Here is a 19,775-nt window from a genome sequence, read left to right on the forward strand (position 1 = left end):
ATAAAAAACTGAAAGGCCTTAAGGGGACTTCAAGTATTGTGTGATGTTCAGAAACCATCGTTGCATTGCTCTCTCACTCTCTTCATTAAGACAAATGAGAAAAATGGTGGCAAAAAATCTTGTACTTACAGTAGATGCTACTCACAAGGGTGTTTTCAAGTAGTGTATGTCGGAAAGCGTCATCGAAGTTGAAATAATTGTCGGAGTGAAGAGTTTCAGTGCATCAAAATCACGATGCTGGCAGAACACTTAGATATCAGTCAACAAGACAGTTCGGAATGCAAAACACACAGAGATGAAAATGAACGATTGAAGGCTATGTATAGATATCATGTAAATAAGATTTGTGGCTCAGGTGGATGATTCAGGTAGAGTTTTGTTCTCTGAGCTGGATGGTTGGGTTGTGAGTTTGTGCTAATGATCTTGTTCACAAGAACAATGGAAACTCCACAACTGAACTATCCAGCTCAGAGAACAAAACTACACTTCAATTATGTAAACACTTCGTAACTTCTTGCAATGAATATACACTTCTCCTCCCTATTATCATGAACTACAGTAGATACACATAAACGTTTGAGGATGAATTCCAAAACCCGAACTCATTCTGGAATGAATGGTGTTTGGATTATTTATAATTTCACGTTAAAAACTATATTTTTTTGATGCAATTGTTATATCCTTTAATTACGTCAGATAACAAACATGAGAACTGGATAAACGTCAACACTAATGAGTGAACTATAAACAATAGTTTTGTGGATTCATTTTGTATAGTTTGGTTGAGTTTCCCCACTGATGTTTAAGACTGCAATTGATCAGTCTCTTATTAGCATATGTGAATCCTGTGCGGGTTGCCTCGATATTGCCTTAAGTCACAAGCGTTATAAGCAAAGAAGGATATTGACTAGTAGAGGAATCTAGGATGCACGTTCCATCCTATTCGGGGCTCGTCAGCGGGATGTACCTGCATCTCAGAGTTGATGTTCACCCCAGGACTCAAACCCAGCACTCATTTCACAAACTGGTGACTAACAGGACTCCGTAGGTAAGTGGATAACGCGATGGCATTTGAAGCAGGCAACTACTGGGTTCGAGGCCCAGGGTGAACATCAACTCTGAGATGCAGGTACATCCAGCTGACGAGCCCGGAATAGGATGAGACGTGCATCCTGGATTCCACCGCTAGCCACCACCCATCTTCGCTTATAACATTTTTATGACTTATTATGAAAACCAAATATGTAAAACGTATATATGGCTGGGAAGGTTATCTTATAAAATACAAGTATTATTCTTTAGAAACAAAGACGAACGATATGAACAAATGAATGAGACACAAGTAATTCGACATATTATCTAAATGATTTTTATGGCAACTACAAATTCGGTTGTCACATCTAACAAACAAAAAGATCGTTTGTGTAAAATTGCATAGCGATAACATAACAACACACTTTCAAAGACGTTTTAAACGTTGATTATGACTGTAATGAAAATAAAACAATACAAATTTACACTGACGGTTATAAGGAAAAATATAGATATCCTCATAATTATTAATTTAGTAGAAATAATCAAATACCAAAGATGTATTACCTGAAAGTTGGATTTTCGAACATTCAGTGTAGAATCGATAGCTTCGGAGACAAGTTGATTTAGCAATTCAGTGGTAATTTGATCAACTAATTCTTCTCTTTGTCGATGATCTGCAGCGACTTTATGTAAGCTAGTTTTCGCAGATGGAACTGAAATGTCAGTGGATACTACCATGTTGTTGAAATCTTCAGTGGTTACAGTCGAAATCTTTCCGTCACTAACATAATTAGCTTCAGGAACTGTAGTGAATGGAGATTTAGATAAGATATCATTTGATTCAAATTCATTGTCTGCAACAGTAACACCAAGGACAGTTGAACTGTATGGAATGAAACGAAGAGAAACAAATGAAAATTACCGATGATGAAAAGAAAAATGTTAAGAAATACAATGTCGCACACAAATAAAATAGAAGAGTTGAATATTTAGTATCCATAAAGTTAGATAAGTAAAAAAAACTACCTCAGAAATAAAAAAACACCTTAAGCATAAAAACTCGCTAAAGAACATTGTTTTTATTTGATCGTTGCTCTATAGTAGGTTTATTTGTTTATTTATTTGAGGTAGTAAATTGATCAACTAGAGCACACACAGACAGGTTCATTCAAATATGGTTATAGCTTTTACATAGATTACTCACCTCTGATAACTTGATGATCTCGAAATATTAACAGTTAATGGGCTGGATGAGCATGAGGAAGAAACGGATGAGGTTAGTGAAGATGAATTAGTGTTTCTAGGATTGGAATGATTATTACTAATATTCCCCATTATAAACAATAGAGTAATGAATGGATAAGCACTTTGACAAGAAAAAAATTATTATTAACAGTACTACCGAAAATGAGATTTCAGTTAGTGATAACGAACTCAAACAGTATTGCACACTGTTCACTGAATACAAAAATAGGGTTAGATATAAATGTAAAGGAATAAAAACAACTATTTAGATACAGATACAGTCAGTCATACACTAAACACACAACTATTGTATATATACCGAAAAGAAATATTGAATCAGATACAATGAAAGATGAAAGCGGTTTGTTCAAAAATAGTACTTTTGTGACATTATTAAATACTCTAAATATATAAGAAGCACGTGTATTTCAAATAGCAAAATAATCAAAATATAAAGCGCGTTCACAATTCATTTTAAACATACGCGCATATGTGTGTAGTCCTTGTAATTTAGAGATAGGAAGACTTGTTTAGAGATAATTTAAATATGTTATAACCATGTGTAAGGTGCACTAAAAACCTTGAAACAGTAAATGAATAGTGGCACTAATATATAATCATTGTGTGTTTGTGTGTGAGTGATTCTCTAAAACTGTTCAACTCTCAGTGGGTTAGATAGAAGGGTTAACTTTGATATTATTTCAAACAAAAAACAATACTTTGATGGGAAAAAAAGCAGTTTAAAAAAATTAACTAAACGAACATATAAAAAGAATGAACTTCCAGAATGATTTAGGTCGCTAGTTAAAAAAACAGAGAGTAGAAAACACCAGTAATTAGGTAACAGATAAAAAGGATAGGTTGTGGTTAAAATTACATCGCTAATTTCAATAATAATTTAACTCCGACTGTCTCTTTGAATTGATCGGTTAGTGAGAATAAATACTTGCTCAGAACATCAGCATACTGCCTATCTCAGGGGTGTATGTATTAAATATTTGACATATATGTCTTGAGAGACAGACGGATATACTTACATCACAAACATGTAGATACACCAGTTCCAATAATGCTTCAATAAAGTCATGAAGTAGATATTGATGATAGTTTCAAGAACGAGAATGAATGCTCTACAATCAAACTTTCATGTTTAGAGGACTCAAAAACACCAGAGTCAAATATTTGTGCTATAAATTGTTTTAATCAATTAAAAATGCTTATTATCTATTGGACCTCGTGATTGCTAAAACAAAACCTTATTCGCTCCGAATTTTTAAACGATCTGTGAAAAATTTTAAGAAATTTTACTGATTAATCTCAGAGTATAAATTGTTAGTGATCTTACTCTTAGTTCTATTTAGTCGAGTATTTGGGTACATGATTGTGACCATATAACACAATATTTGAGAGACACCGGTATCCATACTTTCTACTACGAAATATAGTTGAGAATATAAATAGAAAAAACTCATTCAGAGTATATCAATCTGATTTAATAAATATCACGACTAAAATATCCAATGCTTACTTAATTAATAGGATAGAAAAACTTTAGTTAAAGAACGTGATGCAATGAATTTAACATATATTGAGAAAATAATCATATGATAAGTGTGGGTCGACAAGACTCTCGCCTATCTGAACTGAAATAAAGCAAAATGAGGCTCAATCATTTATCAGAGTAAATTCGCAACAAATGTTACGATAGTCATTGATGACAAAAATTATGATAATCGCAACAAAATGACTATCCTTACCAACAGTCGCACATTTAAACAATTATCAGAGTGGGAGTTTGTGGATATTGTAGTATTGTAACAGTCGGATTTATTAGTCGATCTAAGCTAGACCAACATTAAAAACCTGGAAGCACTGGATAGCCATTTCTTTCTAATATGGGACTCCTAAGCAGTGAGCAGTACGCGGGACTCGAATCCAGGGCCTTCAGATTCGTGTGAGAACGCTTAACCTCTAGAGTTGTTTTAAGATCGCTTAGAGTTTGCATTTATCCCAACTGGGATTTATATATATATAAACTAATATAATGTAAAATAAAAAAATTTCGGGGCTTAGACTTACCTAGGCGTGCAAGGATGTAATTATTAAACCCTATATCAGTATTATTTATTCCAAGAGATTAACGCTATTTCTAATAACTTTTTATGACATTATCTTATAGACAAGACATATTAAGCAACAAAACAATTATAACAATTAAACCATAGTAGACGAAGAATAACTCAGATGATATAATTAGACCACTTAAAAAAAATGAAGATAGTCTCACCGTGAAATCCTTTTGTTAAATATAATAAATAACTAGATTTCGAAGTGAATCCCGTATTAAAAATATTTTTTTTAAATTGTTAGAAACTTGTGTGTTGATTGTATTCTACATTTATATTTATATACATATATAGTTAAATATAAAGAATGAATTTTAATCACTAACATTCCATTCATATATGTTGCCTTGATAATGTGAATAGTCCATAGTCTAGTTAGAGTTAGGTATCGTTATTTTTCTCAAATCGATGAGATCACGTCAATATAGAATGTGATTTATGTGCGGTAACTAACTATAAGTCCATACATACGCACTTAAACACAAAAATACTATATTGGAGGTTTCCATATATTTACGTTCTCTCTCACTCTATAAATTAATATGCACACACATTAGTATGCATATTTACAAACCTTGAGACAACAGAAGGTGAAAGAGCATAGCACAACACACAGACGTTTATTTACCACAAACGCGTGTAAACACACAACTCATTTGTTCACTCACTCGCACTGGAATTCGTCAGTATCAATATAGCTATAAGTTTCGATTGAACCACTAAGAAAATCGACAGAGAGCAAACAGTTGAAGAACGCATATATATATATATATATATATATATATATATATATATTCACAGGAATAATATCAATGATAATCTAAGTAATACAAACTACAATGTATGTATAACTGTCCTCATGCAGTCAAACATTGCACTCAAATGATCATAAGACTGTTTTACAATAAGTATACTCACAAATACTAAGTAACAAACAAACAATCAAAACTACAGTTCATGATTTAAAAGCGAATGAAAATCATTCTGTTATTTGATAGTTTCGTCAACAAAATGAACACTATGTTATGAGCTCCAATATAAGAAAGGTAGACGAATGTGCATGAAAAACACTTTCAATTTCACGTATCAAAAAACGTGAGGTCAAAAATTATGTAAAGTGTTCGCGTGTGTGTGCATGTGTCATGTCTAAAGTCTACTCGATAATATAAAGAATCATAGACCAAATCTCGTATTATTTTTTGAAGTTACTTACGCCTGTTACCCCTCATTGAGGAGCATAGGCCGCTTACCAGCATTCGCCATCCAACTCTGTCCTAGGAAATCCTTTCCAGTTCTTTCCAGATGCTATTTATTCTTTCGTTGTCTGCTTCCAATTCTCGGAGCAGTGTATTCTTTGGTTTTCCTCTGTTCCGCTTACCTTCAGGATTTCAAGTTAGCACTTGCCTCGTGATGCAGTCCGATGATTTCCTCAATGCATGTCCTATCCACTTCCAACGACTTCTCCTGATTTCCTCCGCAGTTCGAAAATGGCTTGTTCTCTTTCACAGTATCCGATCAAAGAATAATCAGTATTTAGTGTAGACAATTGCTTATAAATACTTGTACCTTTTTTATGATGGTCGTGGTAGTTTTCTAAGTTTTAGCTCTGTAGAGTAGAACTGTCTTGACGTTCGTATTGAATGTTCTGACTTTGATATTGATTAACAGTTGTTTTAAGTACCATATGTTCTTTAACCGTTTTTTGAAGTTGACTTTAATTTTTGTTTTCGTAAGATTTAATTATTTTTATTTACAAGTGCAGCAGTTTTACGCAGCACTGATAACAAACGAAAACAATTGTACTTGGCATTATATCCATCCATCCATAATTCAAAGTAGAGTTTAACCAATTTAACATACTAACTCTACTTGATGATTATACAAACTGCTTGATAAACCTTTGAAAATAATCAAGTATGTTAAAGACAAGGGATAAACAGTAGCACCATTTATATTGTCTGAAAAATTCTACAATTCTTTCTCGCATAATTATTTCGAAAATAAAAAGTATAGACGCTTAATATAAATTATACTTTGTGATAAAAGTTATCAAAAAATAATTGGTACTATGTTTAACCCCTTAGAAGTATTGAGAAACCTCAAAAATTCATAAGAAATTGCACAAATGAAAATATCCATAATGAAAGCTCTAAGAACATACCATTCGTTAATAAAATTTTTGGGATCTGACTGATTAGAAAACACATTGTTTGTTTGAGTTACTTCTCCTATTAACATTTTTTCAGTTGAGTTAATTATAGACTTCATTGATGTGTTATTGGATTCCTTCTCAATCTCTTTGGGTAAAATATCTTGATTATTTAGAGATTTCGAATTGTTATCTTCAGAGCTCGGTTGAAAATCTGTATAATATGACGACTCTGTATGAATCGAAGGAGATAAACTACGCTTATTTTTTGACATTTCAGAATTAGTTGTTTGCTTAGATTCCACAGCACTGACGTCAGCATTGCATAAATATGTATTATTTTTATTCGTTGAATTAGGAGAATGCTCAGCAACTGGTGTACTACGATCAATATCATCATCTAAATCGAGCTGTTTCAACTCATCATCAGTATCCTGTGATGATACTAATTCTTCAGCCACTGAAATTAATGTATCTGGTTCAGTGTCATCATTATTTGTCGAGTGTTTACTAGTGAGAATGTGAGTAGATAAAGCCAATTTATCAATACGTTTTGATGATGCACAAGAGATACTGTTATCGTTAAAATTGTCGAGTGTTGTTTTATTCAAAGATTTTGATGGTGATGTATAAGAAATATTATCTGTATCGATCACTTTTTTCATAGGTTTCGAATGAGAATCATTAGCTTCTGTACAGACAGATGCTCTGCAAATATCTAAATCAGCTTTGATATTGGCAATGATTTCTGTACAAAGCTGAAAAAATGTAAACAAAATAAATTGATAAGCATTGACAATGACAGAGAAATTTGACAAAATTCAAGTTCTTTGTATATTTTACAATAATAACTCTGTTGAAAGATGGTGGTGTGTTTCTGGAGACCATTTCATCTGAAATTCACTATTCAAATTTTAGACAATTAGGAAATAATGTTCTTTTCGATTTTGCAGCTCTCTTCTATTGAAGCTTACATTTTTACGTTTCCTTTTACACTACTTGATAATTAAAAGTAGGATGAAATCTTTAATTTGACACATTTGTAAATCATAATAAGTAATACTGATTTGTGGTAATGAGTCTCTTATCATATAGTTCATTTAGTCTTTACTCAATCACTTCTATAAATGGCTTTATTTTTCACCCTTCTCCTTACTAATATTTAGACCTTTAGATATCGTGATTAGTTCCACAAGTCACGAAACCATGTCAAGACAAACTTAAACTGAGTCACATAATCACTTCTCATCATCAATCAATAAGAATTATTTTAGTTATTTCAATGATTAAATCGTTCTCATGAAAATTAATCAAACTGGTATAACAAAACAAATAGTACAAGTTGTATGCAATATTTAAAATTACCTGTCTATGTTTCAGCAAAGTGGATTCTAATCTTGCTAGGCGATCTTTATGAACACGTTTATATTCTACATTGATGCGACATAGAATACTTTCCTGTTTTTGTAGATTGGAGTTCAGAGCTTGAATCCGTGATTCTAATTCACTGAGATCGGAATGTGAATTGGCCGATACTGTAGAAAATGGTTCATCATCTCCAACACCGAACAACCGACCATCCTCATCCATTGAATCAACTGAATTGAGGACAGTGACACGTCTTCGACGACCAGAATCATGAGAATTTGAACGTTGACGTAGGTGCCTAGAAGTCGGAGTCACAGTACGATCTAACGATGGTGTAGCGACTTCACATGTTAACAGATTACGTAAAGACGGTGTGGTTTCAACTAAAACAAGAGAGATGAACTTAAATTACTGCTCTAACAGAAATCACGAATTTAGCCTAATACTTTTCTTGTTCCTACAATAAATGTTTAACTGAAGCAATGACAAGTTACTATAAAAGAACAGGATATAAAAATCATTTAGCGGAGAATTAGGAAAATTAGAAACACCTAGGCATGTAAATATGTATGGCCTATATTTGTTGTCCTTATTCATTCGCTGCTCTAGCTTCAATACAATTTACAATGGAATCTAAAAACTGAAGATGAACGCATATTTAGCTCGTGTAATTATGCTAATGCAACTAAACTTTATTACATCTACTGAAAGAAAACTACTCTAGAAAGCAGAAACAACAGGATGTATGTATGGATACGTTTATATTATTCACTGAAATATATCAACTAGAAACGAAGATTAACTTATGGAAAAAATCAGGAATCATTTGCACAAGCAACTTTCGTGCGAAAATCGAAACGATGTTTGTTCAGCTACAGTCAGAAATAATAGATTAACAACCATATTTATGATAAGATAAACAAGAGAGGAACTATCACTGATGAAGTACAATGAACAACTTAATTGGAACAACACGATCAATATGTTCAATCACTGATTAAAGGTGATCATAATGAATACTTAGTTTTGAAAAAGTCAAAATATTGAAATCTGCGGCAAGCAACCCATTTACAGAGAGAAATGCCATGCTGTGAGGCTGTTAACCACCGAAGGCGATTAATGATGGTCGGGAATTAACTGGGGTTAGGTATGGACAACATTGGATCTCGGGTCAGTGATCTGTAGGTCAAGCGCTCACTACAAAACCTGAAGGTAATGGGTCTGATTCCGGATGGATGTGTACTGTTGAGTAGTTACATACAAGGACGAAACAGCTGTCCAGTACATCATATTTTTCGATGGTTGTTCGACTAAGATCAGTCGGTATAAAAATCTTAAAGGTAGGTTTGGTGAGTAGCATCATCTTTTTAAGAACAATAAAGCTTACCTCCAATATCAAGTTTTGGAAGACAATAATTTGAAACTTTGGAAACTCGACTGTTATAATCATCATTTTCAGTGCTTAGTAAATTTGGTGTACACTTCTCATTGTATCGATTTGGTATTAACTTATAATTATTGCCAAAAGAAGTGTTGGAATGATGTTTCTCGGAATGTGCAGCTGATCGATTTGAATCCGAGTCAGACTTGCAATACTTTAGATCAGTCGCAGTAGACATTGTCCGAGCAGTAGAACATTCAGAAGCAGTATTTGAGCTACACATTAAAATCAGAGGTAAAATATACGCTAAGATAAATGTAGGTTGATATTACAAGCATGTGTTAAAATTTCAACTTCACGAAATGGATAAATTTTATGGACACACATTAATGTAGTATTTAAATTAGGTGGATGAAAATATCCAAACCTGAAAAAATCAGAGCCATTTGATTTACTATTTTAACAAGTCCATCGGATTTCATGAAACTCCGAAGAATCTTCTTGGGCAACAAAACCCTAATCCAAGTCAAATGTTCTCCCAAAAATGACAGTTTAGTGAAAGCAGACTTTGGTAAAACATAAAATAAACTACAGTTAAGCAGTGGCTTAGAGGATAAAGTATTTGACTTTCAAATGTGTGGACATAACTCCTACCAATCTGTTACGGCAGCCGAGTATTATTACCAGAACTTGTAATATATAACCATACAAGTAAACAAATGTTTACTTAATAAATGACTTACATTAAATTTATTTAAAGTGACAGTGGAATTTACGCTATAAGCTGGTAATTTACTAAAAGATATGTATACAAAATAAAATTTGCTAAAAGCCAGAATTACCGGAGATGAACGTTTCAAATATTTAACGACAATTTAAGGCAGAAGGAAAGGAAAACCGATTTACAATTAAAAATGGTATTTTATTTCTCCCGACGTATCTTAACACCGTCTGTAGCCCTTCTATGGTTACTGCCGGTCCCAAGCACGGATAAAGGAGGGTTGAGCATGAGGTTGGCAACGCCTTCATGTAGAAAACAAACTTACTAAAAAAACGCTAACCAGAAAAAATCATGTAAACTCTGCTCTGAGAGAAGGATCTTCTTTCACAACAATTATGACGCCTCACCCACCAATGATAGCAATGACGACGATAAAGATTAATCTCATGAGAAATTGTAGTCGACCGTAGAGAAATGCTAAGGAAAGGATCTGACAATCCTTATGGGAGACTTAAACGCCCAAGTCGGGATGGACAACACTGAGTATGACAACATCATAGGACGAAATGGACTGACAAGGACAAAGAAACGAGGATGGTGAGTGATTCTCAAATCTATATGCATTCAAAAAATCGGTTGTAGGCGACGCAACATTCCAACAAAAACGCGTACACAAAGCTACATGGGTCTCACCAAATCACACTACAGAGAGTCAGATTGATCATATTTGCATCAGTAAAGAAATCAGATGATGAGTGGAAAACATGAGAAACAGAAAATGAGCTGACACAGCTTCGGATCACCACCTGGTAGTTTCCAAGATGAAACTGAAGTTAAAGAAGTACTGGACAACTGAAAAAATAACATTAAAAAGGTTCAATACAGCCTCCCTTTGACATACTGACAAACTCAACGAATTCAAGATAGCCCTTAACAACAGTTTCAAAGCCTTACAATTTCCACTCAAAGAAGAGGTAAACAACCATGGAAAACAACTGTAAAGGGACTAAAGAAAAGCCGACTGCAACGTTGTGAGAGGTGCTGGGTCGCAAGAAGAAGTATCATCATGGATTTCTATCGAAACCCTTGACAAGATTCAAGGAAGGAAGAACACGAATACAGTAATTAATGACAGTCGTACAAGAGTAGAGAGGGCCAGGTCACGCAACGAATGCACAGAAGCGAGCAAGCAAGTGAAGAACAGCATTAAAGCTGACAAGCAGAGATACGTCGAACACCTATCAACAACAACGAAAAAAGCCGCAACATAAGGAAATACGAGACAACTATATGACACGATGAAGAAACTGGAAGGGAAATATAATAGAACAGAGAGACCAGTCAAGGACAAAGAGGGCAAGCTAATCACCGAGGTTTAAGAACAGAGGAACAGATGGGTAGAATACTTCGATGAACCCTTGAATAGGCCAGCTCCATTGCACCTATTGGAAATCGAAGCAGCACACGCACTTTCCTATAGATGTCACTCCACTAAGATCGAAGAAATCAGGATGGCCATCAGAAAAATCAAGAGTGGGAAAGCAGCAGGACCTGACAATATATCAGCTAGAGCATTAAAGTCAGACAGAAATAACTGCAAACATGCTCCATGTTCTATTCAGAAAGATTTGGGAGGAAGAACAAGTACCGACAGGATGCGAAGAAGAGTATTTCATCAGGATAGCAGAGAAAAAAGGATCTAGGCAAATGCGAAAACTAGAGACATTACACTACTATCGGTACCAACAAAAGTTTCCAACAGAGAGTTGTTTAACGGGATGAAATATTTAATAGACGTCCAAAATCCACATCAACAGACTGGATTCCGTAAAGATCGGTGATGCACAGACCGAATTGCGACACAACGGATCATCGTTGAACAATAAATTGAACGGGACTTGTCACTATACACTGCATCACGAGACAATCCCTAACATGGAATCCTGAAGACAAAAGTAGAAGGGAATGACTGAAGAAAACATGGCGTTCGGAATTGGAAGCTGACATCAGAAGAATGAATAATAATTGAAAACAACTGGAGAGGAGAGACCATGACAGAGTTCAGTGGAGGATGCTGGTGGGAGACTGATGCTCCTCCACGAGTGGTAACAGCAGTAAGTAAGTATGTATGATAACTCAGATTATAATAAATTCATTTTATTGGAACAACATACTTGATTATATTGCATTTTAACAAGCTAGAACTTTTGCCCAATGAAGCTGTAGGAATTCGCTCAGAATTAGTTTTGTCATCACCGGGCTCTTCTAAACCAAGTTCATCACTATATTGTGAATAACTGGAACGTTGACAAACCGGTAAGTGAGAATTCGATCTCCAATGTTTAGAGTTGCTATTCTTCGACCAATGACTAGGTGTTGAATATTTTTTTGATTCATTATCATTTGATAACTGGGACCGATTTTCATGCAAAGCTAAACGTTTACTTTGGATTGCCTAATTAGATATGAAAAAAACGAAAAGAAAACTCTAAGAAATCTACACAACTCAAAAACATTACACCAAACACTTCGCTTTACAACTCGATGTTTCATGGCATTGGAGATGATGCTTAAAAAGTAATTAAAATTTACTAAAATTATGATAAAACCTATGTTCATAGTTCTTGAGAATGTAACAATACAATTGGATGTATTTAAAAAATATGATGGATCGATAAATAAGACCGAATCACATGCAATAAGACACTACTTCTTTTGATAACAGTTAGGTAACATAAGAACTAATGGCATGAATAATTACATTTGTGAAATACGAATAACTCGAACGTTGTGATAAATCCCAGTAATAAGGCTACAACACTGATGCCGAAAGCTTAACACAAACTATCATCATCTCACAATTAATATGAATCAATACAGTATATGAAAAAGAGCATGATGAGTTTCCTAAAAAGTTATCGCAATAAGAAAACACAATACTTACGTTCAATGCTTCACGTTCTAAGCGAACAACTTCGACCTCTTCGAGTTCAATATTCTTGGAAAGCGCTAAAAGCTCTTCAGCTTTCTTACGCCTAGATTGTAAAGCCGCTACACGCTTATTCAAAGCACTGAAATCAAGAGTGAATAAACTGATAAATAACAAACATAACAAGTAATAATTAAAATACGAAGTATGGAAAGATGTGATCGAATGACTTCATGATGAATGTCTAAATCATTGAATCTTAAATTCTAACATCCTATTACCTGTTTCAGTTTAAGCACTCAAGTAACATGATTAGCATTCTTCAGTGGTTTGATTTTCACTGAGCTGGATGGTTTATTTGTGGCGCTATTATTATTGTTCTTGCTAAACACCATAGTCTCCACAAATTCCATCCTGGAGATCCTAACACTACGAAACATACTCTTCTGATCCATATATCACCACTAAGTCATACAAAATAGAAAAATTCCAACGTGAACCAAGCATCTACAACAGAACAATTGTACTTTATCATAATATTCTTTCAAAAAAGCTTGAAACATAGGCTGCCATTCAATTTTTCAGTGGCGTGGCCGATAGCCGAAGAAAATGAAAGATGAATGGTACAACTATTAGGTTATTAAATATCGATGTGTTATGAGAGATCATAAGGAATACTTACATCAGAACGTCTGTTAACCCTGATGATTAACCAATAAACATCAAACAAATGATATAAAGGAATACTAAAGTAACATCTCTATTAGATTATGAATACTTCTCACATAAGTATAGACTATAACTGATTTCAAGAATATAATACATAGTGAGTTACATTGTAATTACTATTTGTTTAAACAACTAAACTGCAGGTAGTATAAACATTTTGAAATGTAAATAACTTACTATTTTACTTGATTGAATTTTTCATTCCTTTCAGTTTGACAAGAGCTATTAGGCGACATGGCGACGCATAGATTTAGCATAGGAATATCTGTCGATTTTATATGTGATTTTTCGTTTCGCGAATGTCGTTTTAATTTTTTCCGTTTAATGAGCACTTGATCATTAGACTTTCTCTGATGTTCTTCATTGGTAACTTTACCATATGATTTCATAGATTCATCATCATCACCACTAAAATCCACTGATATTTTTTTCTTTTTCTTTATTAATTAAAATTAAATAGAATTAATTGACTAAGAAAAGATGAGTAAAAACTACAAAAGTCTCATTTAAATATACATTAATTAATTATCGAATTATATATACTCTGAGCCACGTCATCTTGTTGTGGTAACGAGGTATGGCAACTTGGACTGATGCATAAATGTGACTGGTCCTACGTTGTAGCTGACTGACGAATTATATATAAATTTAAAATATTAAAAACTAAATATTTGTACTTAAAATGGATGGTTAAGCAACTTCCAAAACATTGTGAAGTTTAGTTTAACTTCAAACTCCTAACAACAGAAGTGAAAGAAACAATGTCTAAGAAAACCATTCTTAACTAATATTAAATTTAGAAAAAAGTTCTTTAAAAAGTCCCATGTGATCATGATTTACATAAGAAGTTTTATTATTATTATTATATAAATCTAAATAATTAAACAACCTTCCTAAATTAAAGTTTAAGAAAAAACATCAAATATTTAATCAGATGAGAAAAAACTACCTACTTCTAACTTTTTTTCAATATTAATGAAATTATTTAGTTTGGGCGATAATGATGATGATATGACAGTCAATTTTCCTGGTTCAGAAACTTTATCAATTGTAGTCATAGAAGCAACAGTAGAGCTAGTAGGGATAGGACGACAAGGTTCATCAGACGAATCAGAAGCCGTTACAACACCTCCTGAAATCGATTTAATGACGTTATTATCATTTGAAAGTGTTTTATCGCTTCCTGTGGAAAATTGTTGTTTGTTTACACTGGATTCTAAAACGGAAATAAATAGAATGATTTAAAAATGGTTTATCGAAAAAGGAAGATTCTGTATAATCATTGAAATCCCCTCACAGTGAAATGTAGTTAAAAAATAATAATGATTATGACGAAATAAATTTAACAAACAGTACGAACAGACCATTATTTAAAAAATAAGCATATTTAGACATGATACTCGTCATCTTTACAAGATACAGTACCTGAAATAGATCCATTTAAAGATTTATGAACATTTGCTTCATTTGTGATATTTGAGTCGACAGATGGTGATTCGGTAGAACAGTAAGAAATGGCATCCAAGTGTGAAGTCCTTACACTAAGACGACGTTCAACCTAAATGACGAAAACAAAAATTTAGAATTAAACGAAGAATTATAATAGAAAAATAAATAAAATATGCTCAAGAATAAGCTAGAGTTTATTCTCCCAAGGAAGTTTGAATTACTTATTTAACATACTAACATACTTACTGCTGTTACCACTCGTGGAAGACCATCGGTCTCCCACCAGTATCCTACACTTAACTTTGTCATGGTCTCTCCTCTCCAGTTGTTTTCAATTATTATTCATTCTTCTGATGTCAGCTTCCAATTCCGAACGCCATGTTTTCTTCAGTCATTCCCTTCTACTTTTGTCTTCAGGATTCCATGTTAGGGATTGTCTCGTGATGCAGTCTGATGATTTCCCTAATTTATGACTTATCCACCTTCACAGTGTTCTCCAAATTGTTTATAAATATCTGTACATTTTTGATGAAGGTTGTAGTAGTTCTCCAAGTTTCAGCTCAGTACAATAGAAGTGTCTTGATGTTTGTATTGAAACTTCTGACCTTGATGTTGACTGATAGTTGTTTTGAGTTCCATATGTTGTGGGAATGCTGACACTGATTTGCCAATCCTTGCCTTAACATCTGCATCATATGCTCCTTGTTTATCGGTGATGCCGTCCAGATACGTGAAAGTTTCCACATCTTCCAGAACTTCTCCATAGAATTACTATCATTTGTTTAATTAGACATGCTGTTGAAGGAATTGCTCTATTGTGAACAGACAACTTAAATGTTAATACATCATATATCGAGCACAATGGTTAGGCACTTGACGTTGAGGTACATAGTGTGGTAGGGCAAGGAGGAACTAGTGACAACAATCAACTGCTCAAGTCAACGTAGGTGGGTTGTGATGTGAACGTTACGCTAAATTGTTATTACTCCAAAGGTTTGACCATCGAAACCAACGTTACGTAATACATTATGGTTTTTACCCTCTCCTAATTCTTAGTACTAACGATGTAACCCTTACTAAACTCATTACGGTTTAAAATAAACAAAAAAGGCCTTGTCTCTCATAGTGTATACACAAATATATACGAACTGGTAAATGAGAAAACACATATTACGAGAAAATACCTTATCAAATTCTTCAGCAGCTTTTAGTACGCTTTCAAACTGTGGTGAATGTACGCCAGAAATCAGACGACCTGGTTCATTAGGGCTGACAAATACACCTGGTGTTTCTTTCTCCAACGCATGATCACTAATCTTCGATGATATCTGCAATTCACGAGCCTTGATTAGGTTAAGAAGAATAAAATTTACTGGCATATCATAAAGAAATATTGTAATAATACAAGATTTCAATGTTGATAATTTTCTTTACCAATAAGACGTGATTTCATCATTACCAGTGATGACAGATTAAATTTTTTGAAAAATGGGATGCATTATTTTTAAGGCAACAACTTTTGGTATGTGATTTAATTCTACATAATGTTATTTTACACTCGTCTCAAAAAATTGTACAAATTAACTTGTTATTCAAGTTCTGTAAGATATGAGTACGTTAACTGTCAACTAACCTGTTGTAAGTAATTAACGTAAATGGTCACATAGATCGTGTTCGCAGAAAAGTACATACAATGGTTGAGTTAAATAAAGAACGACAAACAGTAGTGTCCTGAATAAATCCAAACAGTTAACATCATACACTCAATATATTAGTACTCATTAAAGGGAAATTTCAAGACGTGACTCCTTAAGATGTCGTCATGGTGAAATACTTTTAAAAAAATATTACTCACTTTAAGCAACTGTGCAAGGCTAACACATTCAGCTTGAGCAGCGGTAATCTGACGAAGAGATTCCATATCAGCAATATGTTGCATTGAACCAGAGAGCGTTTCAAGATAATTCATTTCAACGGCTAACTGGAGATTAAGTGCAGCGGGTGTTAGCCTAAGTTGCGAAGGGTTTATAGTTTTATTTATAAAATTATTAATCTTTTGATGATTCGTAGGGAGTGCCTGGGAATCAGATTTATTATCTGTTATAAATAACTCTTGTGCTTTCGTCCTGATGGAACAGGCAGTATGTGATGATGAACTCCGATCTCCAGAGTCTGTACATTCCACCTAATGAGGATAAAAAAAGGAAATCAAATAAATTGTAAAATTCAATAGAATGAGTCTTGATACGAACCCATTTGATATTGTTAATGATAATCTGACTCACATTAACTGCTTGAATGTTGGTATTACGGGGAGCATTCGATTTGACAACTAGTGATTCTTTATCAATCTTCTCTCGAGGAGAATGAAGTGAACTACTTCTGTTTGTATAGTCCTTTTCGTGAACTTCTACCTTTCCTATACTGTTTACTTGTGGTTCCAAAGATTTAAAAGGTTTCTTTCCTCTTCTAAAAATATAAATAGTATTTCAGTTTAGGTTTTGTTTAAACACTGTGAACATAAAACTAAATATGTCCATATGCGATAGAACTTGAAAGTAATGTTTACCTATGAAATAGAGTTTGTTGACGTTTGTGTACAGAAGCGAAACGTAAAGGATCACTATAAATGAGATTTCGAAATTCATTCTTAGCGCGAATTTCTCCAATAAAATTATTCAAGCCAGATTGATGGAAATTGTTCGTATTGGCATTATACTTCCAAGAAGTTGAGCAATGCTGAGATACATTATCCACAATCACAGGTTTTTCATCCTAAATAAATAAGCAGTTCGTGAAAACGAAAAATTACTATTTAAAATTCAAGAGATACATGAAACTAATGCTTAAGCTCTTAACAACTCGATGTTTTAGTTACCACATCGCAAACTGATGGTTGACACCTAAAACAAGATAAATTGACTATTTTTTGAGAACACAACTTAGTTCTTCTAGTATTTATAGGAACTCCAATGTAAAAAGTCAAAACTGTTGGTGATGAATAGCGAATTAAATTTATTTCCTTTTTATTAAGCGTCATAAAAAAAGGGTTTATCTTAGTAAAACTCGAGCACAGAACGAAAATCACCAAAAAAAGCAGAAAAATGGTTAGAAATATCTTTTTTTCAGAAAACAGTACAAGTGAATTAGAAATTTAGTCGACTAGGTGAAAGTGAACAGCTTCTGTGCGCAAGATTAATTGGCATTTTTAATATGTTTGTAGAAAATATCTCTTCACAACCTTTATTTGACTTGCCGAGAGTATCTAAGATGTACTTTTTTGATATAAAATTAACGCCAAAATTATAAAAAAAATCCTCAAACGAAATAAGTTGGGTTCTTAAAGTGCTACATTATATGCCTAGATATATCTAAAAGGTTGACTTTTTAATTTACTAAAATGATAGAAATAATAATAACCCATACAATATTTACAAATATTTGCTTGATTATTCAGTCAGAATCTGAGGCATATGCGTATCAGCTAAAGTTGCCATACTACATCAGAACAAAGAGATGAAATCGTCAAGTAGAAGTAATGGTAGTATCAGTGACGATAAAAAAGGTTGGACGAAGATAATATGACAAAAGAAGGAATTATTTGTGAAAAAAATAATTTTGAAGATCGAGATCTAAGAAAATAAAGATTAGATGGATTCATGCCATTGTGACTGATTTTAATCAATCAAAACTCTTGAACGATACTTTGTAAAATATGTTAAATAAATAGACTAACCTTGATATCTTCAACGATACAAACATTATTCTCTTCCAACTCTGATTCACTAGCCCCTACAGCTTCTAAACGTCTCCAAACACTAGCAGTTGGTTTATGAATTGTTTCATACGAAGAGACTGAAGAATTAACTCCATCATCTGTATAAAAACATTGATCCTCATCAGAATTATCATCATCTTCAGAATCAATAACAACCATGTGCTTTACACGTTGTGCGCTCAATTTTATATCTAGACGTGCAGCTTCTGTAACATGATCGCAGATAGTCTTTGGTCTATTTGCATATGGAACAGTAGGTTCTATCGTAGGAGATAAACTAGTAAAGAAAATGATAAAAATCGCGACGATTATTAAACTTAAAAACCTATTGAAATCGGTAGAATCGCTTATTGAAAAGTAATCTCGGTATTGAAATTGATGACGCATTTAAGAAAACATTATGATATCGTGAAGGCTATTATCTGAATGAACATAGTTGATGACTTAATCCAAAAAATCTAACCTAACTCTTTATTGATCAGTAAATTAGTTATGTGTCAAAACAACAGTTAGTGGTCAAATAAAGTGGCAACTACAGTATCGGATAATAAGTTACGAAGATTATTTTTAAAAAATTTGTTTTAAAATGAACGTCTGTGAACCATGATGCATTTAAATCTAAAACGTTTTTTACCGTTTTTGTAGTGTTTCAGGACGACGAGTAACATCCACACTGGTTCTCGGACGGGTTGACACATTTTCTGAAAAAGGAACGGGAACCTGAAATCCCGTATCTTGATGAAGAGATCTTTTTGGTAATTCGAATTCATAAAAACCTTTGGTAAGAAAATTATAAGAAATTTGAAAGCACGACTGACAAAATTCATTAGCGAGTTGTGAAATTATTATGTTACAAATGATGAGG

The 19,775-nt window shown here is 33.4% G+C and overlaps 1 protein-coding gene across 1 annotated transcript in view; it reads right to left on the bottom strand.

The window, feature by feature from the left end:
• Positions 1-19,775, bottom strand: part of Smp_127440 (unnamed protein product) — a gene marked incomplete at both ends in the record, with an annotated part of 36,203 nt that overhangs the window by 2,069 nt on the left and 14,359 nt on the right. Inside the window, 15 exons of the mRNA XM_018792025.1 lie at positions 1,600-1,918; positions 6,568-7,313; positions 7,921-8,306; positions 9,311-9,579; positions 12,200-12,480; positions 12,970-13,096; positions 13,861-14,120; positions 14,637-14,899; positions 15,109-15,241; positions 16,317-16,475; positions 16,988-17,317; positions 17,418-17,601; positions 17,702-17,907; positions 18,869-19,187; positions 19,545-19,686. Coding sequence (XP_018644927.1) covers positions 1,600-1,918; positions 6,568-7,313; positions 7,921-8,306; positions 9,311-9,579; positions 12,200-12,480; positions 12,970-13,096; positions 13,861-14,120; positions 14,637-14,899; positions 15,109-15,241; positions 16,317-16,475; positions 16,988-17,317; positions 17,418-17,601; positions 17,702-17,907; positions 18,869-19,187; positions 19,545-19,686 — 4,124 coding nt within the window. The remainder of the gene's footprint in view (positions 1-1,599; positions 1,919-6,567; positions 7,314-7,920; positions 8,307-9,310; positions 9,580-12,199; positions 12,481-12,969; positions 13,097-13,860; positions 14,121-14,636; positions 14,900-15,108; positions 15,242-16,316; positions 16,476-16,987; positions 17,318-17,417; positions 17,602-17,701; positions 17,908-18,868; positions 19,188-19,544; positions 19,687-19,775) is intronic.

The sequence above is a fragment of the Schistosoma mansoni genome (genome assembly GCF_000237925.1).
Source record: "Schistosoma mansoni, WGS project CABG00000000 data, chromosome 1 unplaced supercontig 0010, strain Puerto Rico, whole genome shotgun sequence".
NCBI lineage: Eukaryota > Metazoa > Platyhelminthes > Trematoda > Strigeidida > Schistosomatidae > Schistosoma > Schistosoma mansoni.